The sequence below is a fragment of the Seriola aureovittata genome, chromosome 20 (assembly GCF_021018895.1).
Source record: "Seriola aureovittata isolate HTS-2021-v1 ecotype China chromosome 20, ASM2101889v1, whole genome shotgun sequence".
In the NCBI taxonomy this organism is placed as follows: Eukaryota; Metazoa; Chordata; class Actinopteri; order Carangiformes; family Carangidae; genus Seriola; species Seriola aureovittata.
Genome location: NC_079383.1, coordinates 5,382,766 through 5,392,315, shown reverse-complemented (window position 1 = coordinate 5,392,315; position 9,550 = coordinate 5,382,766). Strand labels below are relative to the sequence as shown.

The following is a 9,550-nucleotide window of genomic DNA, read 5'->3' as shown; positions in this document are numbered from 1 at the left end:
AAAAAAAGAAGCTAAGCTCTGAGTGTTTGCCACTGGGAGCGAGGTGCGTCAGGTTTCTGTGTTTAGCAACCGTTTTCTCCAAAGATGTAATTTCCTCATTCAACAGAGATATTTTCATGCTGGTATTTATGAATCAGGAGGAGGTGAGGCCATGTGGTGCCTAACAGCAGCAGCAGCAGCAGCTTCAACGGTCTAACAAAGACTTTCTAATTCAATTTTAAAGTGCCAAATCCAAAATGTCAGATATGTATCCCTGGTGCTCACACCCTGACCCTAATCTGATTCTGTCCATATTACTGGAGGGCAGGGTGCAGCTGAAGTGCGACCATTCATCCTCAACAAGCTGCAAAGCTCCCAAAAAGAGCTTTCACAATAATGAAGCATAACTGAGGAGAACCAACGAATGAGACAAAGGAATCAAGCCAAAGTCAGATAAGAATTTCTTATTATTCCAATAAAAAATACATTCATACAGAAATATAACAATTTTGCAAAACAATTTCAAATAAAAATCTCAGAAAGCAAAAACATAACAATTTTACAAAAGTTTTTTTTTTTCTTTTTATACAAAGATTCAGTTGAGAACAAAGAGCTGTGTCTGTGTGTGTGTGTGTATGTGTGTGTGTGTGTGTGTGTGTGTGACAGAAGAGGTGGGGCAGTGGGATGAGAAAGATGATGGAAAGTGTAAGAGATGTGAGCAAACACGGGGCTAAATCAAGGCTCAATTACCACTCCAACAGTATTGGCTGCCGTTTTCGCAGAATGGATGTTCCCTCTCTTTGCCCACAAAAGGCCTTGCCAGCACTCCCAGATCTATTGCAGCAAGCAGTTTCAAGTTTGTACTCATCCTGTCTCTTTCACCCCGCTGATCTGAAATCCATATGTTGTAGCATGCCACGGTACGACTTGCTGCAACATCGAATTCCTACAGCGAGGTCGCTGATCTGGAGTGGGTGGCACAGATCGCTTTATCCTGAAGCAGTAATAAGTATAATCCCTATAATTATTTTAGACATTTTTAGGGGAGATACCATCATGGGCTTTTTTTTTCCTTTTTCCTTGTCAAATTTCCATGTGCGACATCAATGGTTGCTCCTCCACCTCGTGAGAGCCCCCACCCCCCCACCCCCCGCTCCTGTGGTTTTCATAATACTGTTGCAGCTTGGCTAAAACAACGCTCCCCAGACAGGTCAATAACCAACCTACACAGTCAGCAGTCTGTGACAGATTCCATGCCAACAAAGCCTTTAGCAATTCATTACTGAGAGGCAGTACAAGGCGAGGCCTGTCCGACTGCAGCCTGTTAATTACAATAAATCTTTAGCTTTTTCTTCAGTCCCACTTGCAGGGATGGAGGGACAGGGTGGGGTGGGGACAGGGAGGGGAGGATGGTGCCTGTGATGGTGGTGGAGGAGCAGCACTCTGTATGAATTGTTTGAACTATGAAGAAAAACATTTTCATTCATCTAGTCTGGTAATTTTGTACCTTAGAGCTGTGTGGATGGACTTGAGTACATACTACACAGTAGTTAACATCTTTAATAAATGAATGAAGTGCTCTAAACATACAGCATTTGTCTTATTTACATGTTCTGACTCAATTGAATGTGATATACATCATCTGCACTGTTTTCTCTGACTCAAAAAAAACAGATACTTTTCTGAAAATTTACATTTTGACAACACGATTCACCATCGGAGTAGATGCAGGCAACTTTCATTAAAACTAAAAAGGAGGTGCGAGTTTAATTTGTAATTGAGCCTTGATCAAGCTTGTCAAATCACCCATACAACAAATGTGACTTCCCGAGAGGAGCAAAACCAACGCTGCCACAGGGCTGAGTCACTTGCATAAGGCACCATTAAGGTCAACAGTGCATTATTAGATAGAAAAGAAAGTACAAAAATCAAAATTAGTCCTCAAGGCATAGGATGAATGAGCAAGCAGTGGTGAGATCAGCCGGATGAAAAACCAGAATGAAGGAAATGGATGATGTTGTAAAAATAAGAGGAAATCATCAAGGCTTTATGTACAATATTGTAACATTTAACTGTTCGCATTTTAGCTGCACTTTTATTGAAACTATTTGCAGTCCTGATTACAGTGGAAACAGGAAATGAACAAACCCTAGAACCATGCAACACCTGTCTATGATACTGAAGTTATAGTATAGTTGTGTTATACCTCTAAGCACACAGCTTATACAATTGGACTACAAATGAGCTTTGTAGCTTGTAAAAAAATAATAAACCAGGCTACATAACACATTGCACATTTAGTAGCTGCACCAAAAACACCAAAAAAAGCTCCTGTCATACAGTGACCGGGAGGGGGGGGGTTTGGCCCCTGGGTCAGAGACCAGAAGGCGACACATCAACCCTCTTTCTATCTCTGGTCAAACCCAAGGATTCAAAAGCTTCTGAACCCCCCCCCCCCCAGTCTGGGTGCCAGACAGACAGACAGGCAGGGACTTCCTCCCTGCCTCATCCTCACACTGCCACCAGGGAAACACAAGCGGACTGTTTCCCCCAGAAACCCATTCAGTCCACAGCAACATTGGTACCAGCCCCGCACCATCCACCAATCCATCGCTTCTCAGAAAAATCCTCCTGACTTCTCTCCTTCCAGGGGGCCGGTCGGCCAATCTCAGACATTCACAGTGCACACATGCTTACCTCAGACAGTTTTGTAAAGTACCAGTGTATCTGCTGTCCGGGAGATGTCCCCAAAACATCATGCACCATACATACAGATCATTCACTCTTTTTGTTTGTGTGTCTTTTATCTTTTTTTTTTGTTTTTTTTTTTGTCTTTTTTCGTGTGTTGTAAGTCCTTCTCAAATCAGAACAAATTCTTTCCCATCCATGATTTTGTCCTCTCGTCGCAACAGACAACCTTCAGAGCGCCTTTCTCCAAAGAGAGGTCCCGGAGGCACTGGGTTTCAGTATGGTGCAAAACGGCATGCTTTGGCTGGAACACACTCCCGCCACTCTGCTCTGGGACAGTTCAACCAAGAGACTGGTCGGGAGACGGCGTTTGTTTTTTTTTTCTTTTTAAAAAAAACTTTCCCCTTCGCTGTGTTGCTTGGTTGGTGCTCGCCCTGCTCTAGATGTGCCTCTTCATGTGAAGAGCCAGATGGTCAGACCTGGAGAAACATCTGGGGAAAGGGGGGGAAGCAAGTCAATAACAATGCTTTTTTAAATAACTATAATAAACAATAATAATAACTTTTTATTAGAAGCTTTGTGCTACAGTGATTTTAAATATTAATCCTTCAGAAAATTTGTGATTTAGCCAATAGATCACATGCTTTTTAATTTCATGTACTTATTAATAAAGCCAGTTATCGCCTCCTGATTTGTTTTTAGCGTAGCCAAACTAATGCTCGATTTTTGAGGCAAATACTGATGTCGATTTGGGAGTTTAAAAAATCCAATAATGATAGTCAGCTAAGAGTTCTTTTTTTTTTGCTTGTTACCAAGATACAAACTGAGCAGGACATCTGACAGTTAAAAATTCACTTGTAAATATAGCCCGACTCATACTGGATTTTTGAGACTGATACTGATATATATCAAGCTGATGTTGATTTTTCTTGACACAACCCATAATACAAAGAGATATTTTTACAAACACAAAATGTACTGAGTGGAACTCTTATCTTTGGCATTTCTGTGCTTCAGATTTTTGTCATTTGCCAACGTACACACAGCTGCAATGAGCTGCGATAAGCTAGTATCGGCAACCATGTATACCCCTGGTCTATTTATCAGTCTGGCTCCAGTTTTAAGCTACTTGAATAAAATGCGTCAGTGCTTTCAATCTTTGGAGACATGCATCACTATTTGGAAGATCACATCAACAGAGATGCGTGTGATGCACGTTGTAGCCTCGTGAGAGAGGGACAGAGGCTTATCAAAAACCCAGTGACGTTACTTGCAGATAAATGGCCTGGCTTACCTGTCACAGTGACTGCATTTAAATGGCTTTGCCCCAGTGTGCTTCCTGAAGTGTCTGGTCAGCTCGTCGCTTCGTGCAAAACGCCACTCGCAGCCTTCCCATGAACACCTGTATGGTTTCTCACCTGCAGAACGAACAAGGAGATGATGAATTGAGGTCAGATTTGGAAACGAGAACAAAAAGGAATGCACTCAGGCGACGACTGGCCAGCTCTGCACTGTTGTTATTTAAATACGTTCACATCAATCACCCCGGGGCCGGGCCAGATGACATAAGTGCCTACAAGTCTGCCGAGACCCAGCTTCCACTGAACCTGTTGGACCACCGGCTGTTTTTGTGCAGCCTGAAACATGCTAAGAATGCTAACAGCAATGCAGTGCAGCTGAATATTTAAAAATAAAATAAATGAAAAAAAAAAGCCACACGAGCAATTTCACGCCTCTAATCAAAAATAAAAAACACTCAAATGGCCATTCAGAGGCCTCCCACTCAGTGCCCCCTGGCTCCCCACCCATTCACTCCTTTCCCATGGTGAAACTCAATCTGTTTTGAAGTCCTTTTATCTCCCATGTGCAACCCCTCCCCCCTGCTCCCTCTCTCTCCTCCTCTCGCTCACTCGCCCAGTCAGTCACATTCCAGATAGATTAGGTCACAGTTTAGGTATCCAGCCATGCAGAGCTAATACTCGCAGCGCTCCAGCTGAGGACATCATGCAATGTGGACCTTTAATTACATTACACAATGGATGGACAATGCCGTTACGATGGAGGACTGAATTCATAGCACTTCCACCCTTCACTCTATAAAAGCTGTGATGTTGCGACTCTATGAATGAACTGCTTTTGCTTGAAGCCAGCAGAGAAGACTCAGCCTTTCTCACCAGGTTTCAGTTTACATTAGGTCACACGTGGCTCTGATAGGTTGTGAGAACTCACCTGTATGAGTGCGCTGGTGTGCTTTAAGGTGGGAGCTCTTCGTGTAAACCTTGCGACAACCGTTGAAGTGACACCTGTGTACTCGCCTCCTGCCGTCTGGAGACGCGTCCCCGCAGATGATTCCCGTCTTTTCCGAAGTCTTTGCCACCCCGCCGCTCCTAATTTTGACTGGCAAGTGCAACTCGGTGTGCGTGGCGACCCAGCCGTTTGTCACGGCGCCGGGCTCCGAGTTGGCCTCCGGTGAGGACGGGGGAGTGCTAATGACGGAGGGGCTAAAAGGTCCAGAGCCAACCAAGACAGAGCCCAGAGGGTTGGAGGTAAAGCTGTGCGTGGGCGAGAGCTCCTCAGAACTGTCTGAAGCCTCGCTGCTGGCGTCTGAATTCACACTGTTGGTGTCCAAGATTTGGCTGTCCTGATTGTCCTCCTCGTGGGCCGGGGCCAGCTTTGGGTCAGATTCGGCCTTGGCCTTATCCCCGCAGGCCAAGATCAGCTTGCTCCAGAGGTCTTCCTGGCCGTCGAACTTGAGGTCGGATGTGGAGACGTAAGGCTCGCTCTGCAGGTAGCGCTCCAACTCCAAACATGTCTGGTTGAATGAAAACACACAGTAAGAAAAAAAATGAACTACAGCATCCCTGAGTAGAGGGGGTTCATTCACAACAGCAAAATGCTTCTGTGTGGGAAATCCTTTTAAATGATGCATGTGCACATTCCCCACAATCCCTCATGTAGAGTAATATTTGTTAAATGCTTACACCAGGACATTTTAGATGTTCCTGCACTTATCTTTATTGTACATACATTAGAGCTGCAATGATTTGTCAATTCATCGATTAGTCAGTTGAAAGAAAATGAATCATCTAGTCGTTTTTCAAGCAAAAATATCAAATATTTGCTGGTTCCAGCTTCTCAAATATGAAGATTTGCCATTTGTTTGTATCATATACGATGGTAAATGAAATATTATTTGTTTTTTTAATAAAAAATGGACAAAATAAGCAATTTAAGCTCGTCACTTTGGTCTCTGGGAAGTTGTGATGTGTGTTTTTCTCTTCTTTCAGCTGTTTCATACACTTAAAATAATCAACCGATTAATCGATAATGACAGTCTCTGTTAGTGGCAGCCCTTTTAGGCAAGTTTAAAACATGATGAGCATATGCATTTCACGATTCTTAATTCACTGGTTATGGGTTTAACGTGGCTAAACTCAACCTCCCTCAAAAAGTCAAGCCTCATCTGACACATCTTTACATGCACCAGCCATCTTTCCAAACTCCCAACTCTGCTGCACCTGAGTGAAGCCCAACACGTAAACATGCATCGTCATTTCAGCACTCGGTTGACTCACTGAACACATTTAGAGTCCTTTTAAGGAAGCCGCTCAACTTCCTTCTCCAAACATGAGCCATTCAGCTGCTTTTTCCTCATGCGTACCTCTGACATGCAATCACATCCTTCCTCACTGTCAGCCGCCGTAAAAAGATACACTGGCTTCAATTTACTTCAGAGCCCATTAAAGTTGAAAAGAAGGGGCTGTTCATTAGAAGGTGCTCGGAGACAGCAGCTTTGACGAGGCAGATGTAGAGTAAATATTTCCTCTAGGCTTCTGCAGCACAGTATTTTCCAGCTGTGTTGCTGTCTACTCATGCAAGGAGGAATTGGCCATGGCTGACATTTGATAGTGTCATGTTGTGGAGCCCATTCAAATCACAGGATGATGCAAATTGGATGTTCTTAACTAAAATAAATGTTGTGGAGCAGAAAAGGGGTGAGAATACTGTTAAAATCTTTAACATGGGGTTAGAAAATAAGAAGCTGAAAAATTTAATTGGATTTAAAGGTTAATAATGTAGGTTTTGAAACAGACTGAATCATGTTATAAAGATTAAAAAAAACAACAACATCAGATTACTTCCTGTTGAGCTGCAGAGGTGATCCTGAGCCAACACCACATCTGATTTTGAATGAACTGCTCACTGAATTGAGATTCCGCTTCGTCTAACATCCGCGGTGACTTCACCGGCTGGAAGTGAAACCAGCTCTCATGCGCTGAAACCATCCGCTAAAAGAAGGAGAGCTCATGCTGAAAATATAGCAGAGCAGTAACGAGCAGCAGCAGCACGCTGCCTCCTCTGCTGCTGCTGCTGCTGCTGCTGCTGGAGTTACTCTCCCCCCCATTCATCTTGGCGCAGCAGAGCCTCGACTCCAGCTGTCAGACTGACACACTGATCCACTTCAGCCTGCCAAAAACTTCATAACGAAACTGATAATGACACAGACCCGCCAGGTGAATGGATGGGCTCCGTCTAAGCACCGGAGGACCTGTGTTTACAACACGTTATGATGGGATTTTTAACTTCCCCTAGCAGCACTAAAACACCGCGGTGTAATCTATTAAAGCAAAAGAAGCGTGAAACCCACTCAGTTCCGCTTTGCCACACAAGCTCAAACACTGACTTAAAAAGACAGTTGATAGTAGACATATTCACCTGCTGCCAATACTCCTCCAGTGACGGTAAGGCTGAGAAATAGCCCGTGTCGTGAACTATTTGAAGTTCTTGAAAGATGCTGCACATGGGTAGAACATCCATTTTTCCCGAGCTTTTTTTTTTTTTTTTTTTTTTTTTTTTAAAAAAGCCTATTTAGTTCTTAAATATTTTTTCTCAGGTAGAAAAACACCCAGTGAAAGGAATAAGAGCGATCCCCTGCGATGCAAACGAAGAGGCGCTTGTTTTCAGCAGCGACACAGCAGCAAGAGACGAGCGTCCGTCCGTCAGTCCCCCCCCTCGCTTCTTCTGCTCTCGCCTGCGTTCACGGTATTTGCAAACACTGCACCGGACTGGATGGGGAACAACTGCGCTCTGCAAACTTCCCTATTCAAACCTCGACGCCCGACCCCCTTCCTCACGGCAGGATTACGCCGGCAGGCTGTCAGCCAATCAGAGGCGAGCAGCGTACGGGATTGCAAATGATATCACAGCCGACCAATCGCGACCGGCCTCTGACTTAATTTGGTTCCTTCTCCGTTTTAATTGGTGCGTTTAACTCCCAGTGGCTCGCCCTCGATTGGCTGGTTATTTATAGGCATGTATATAACCGGGTGGTGTGCTCGGTTTCTCTGTAGTCTTTTTCTCTCGGCTGCATGTTTCGCCACAGACAGCGCATGTGAGCCGAAACAGTTTTACTCCCCTTATGTGACAAACATTTCATCTTCTCTACGTGTTTAACTTTGTCACAAGTGGCACTTGCAACACTGCTGTTCGAGGGGATGAGTTCACCAAAGGCTGTAACTATGGTGAAGTGCATGTGTTGACATCAGCCACTAAAAGTCACACTCAATGAACACACCTCTTGTGACAGTGACTATGTTTTGTTATCAGCATACATATGGGTTTAGAGGAAACATCAGTCTTCACTTCTCCTCTCTGACTGAATTAATACAAACTCCTTCTTTACTGAAAGGCTGAAAAGTACAAGATCAAAGTTTAAAGTTGCTCTGTCCTAAAGCAAAGGTTTGACAAGAGCAGCCTGGTATTAGTTTAAAAAACTTTTCCCCACCTAATTTGCACTTAAAAGAACGTGTAGCAGAATTAATATTTCAAAGAAGCTCGGCAAAGTTAAAGAATTTGTTATACTCCGGTTTAGTTATTATAATACATTAAAAAAAATCCTATAGTTATTACACACAATGTCGAATCATTCCCTTGTTGAGATTTTGTTTGTCAAGAAAAAAGTGATGTTTGCTTGTGACCCCACAATAAGCAGCAGGGTTGGATAGGGAAACAAATTCAGCCCTGGATTCACCCCCTGGGGTTGAAACTTTGTTGCGAGTGGACGTAGAGCTCAGCTCCAGAAGACGCACGGCAGAGCAGCACACTCTCAAACATCCTCCCCCCTCCCCTTGTATGTATGCTCTGTCCCTGTATGCCCCATGGCCATACAGTCTGACAGTGTTAAACAGTTCAGCTTGAAGAGAGTTTTCCTCCTCAGACTGTTTAATTAGAGGGATTTTAAATAATTTTATTGAAATAATTTTTTAAAAATAATTTAAAATGTTCTATTCCCTCTAATTTATGACAATTTTGTCGTATAATATTTGCTTTAATTAAAAAAAATGACATGCATGTAGCCTAAACATTTAGTCAATCAGTTAGACATCCATTAATTAATTACTTCCTCTTAAGGCTGTAGGCTCTGTATAGATATAATATTTCTAGAGCTAGGTAAAAAAAATAGTTAAAATAAAACAGTTAAGTTTGTAATTTTAGAAGCTTGGGGAGGTGAAGGTGAAAAACTATTTCATTTTTTTCAAAATAGAAAAAAGTTTAACATTATTTGTAACAAAGCAAACTTGGAATATATCTATCTGATCTGATCTCAGAGGGTAAAATGCAAGAACCAAAGTTTAGATTTTGATCTCAAGTTTTAAGACATTTATCAAAGTAAAAAGAGAAACTTTTGCACTGTAGTTAAATGATTATATTCGTAGTTCCACTATTGTCTGGTGATACCCAGCTACATTCCCTCATGAATGACTTTTCATTCCGGTAGCATTCCATCACATATTTGGTAATGGCACTACGTCATCTACTTATTCTTATCATTTCCTCTTTGGAGAAGTACTCACGTGCCACAGAGGCATCGCTTCCTGCAGCT

At 42.9% G+C, this 9,550-nt stretch overlaps 1 protein-coding gene across 1 annotated transcript; it reads right to left on the bottom strand.

Moving 5' to 3' along the window:
* Window positions 1-428: 428 nt before the first annotated feature.
* Window positions 429-7,762, bottom strand: klf6a (Kruppel like factor 6a). Its single transcript, XM_056364359.1, has 4 exons — window positions 7,384-7,762; window positions 4,897-5,479; window positions 3,962-4,085; window positions 429-3,158 (listed from the first exon to the last, which is right to left on the bottom strand). Exons 1-4 carry the CDS (start codon window positions 7,483-7,485, stop codon window positions 3,107-3,109), a joined length of 861 nt encoding a protein of 286 aa, XP_056220334.1. The 5' UTR covers window positions 7,486-7,762; the 3' UTR covers window positions 429-3,106.
* Window positions 7,763-9,550: the final 1,788 nt, after the last annotated feature.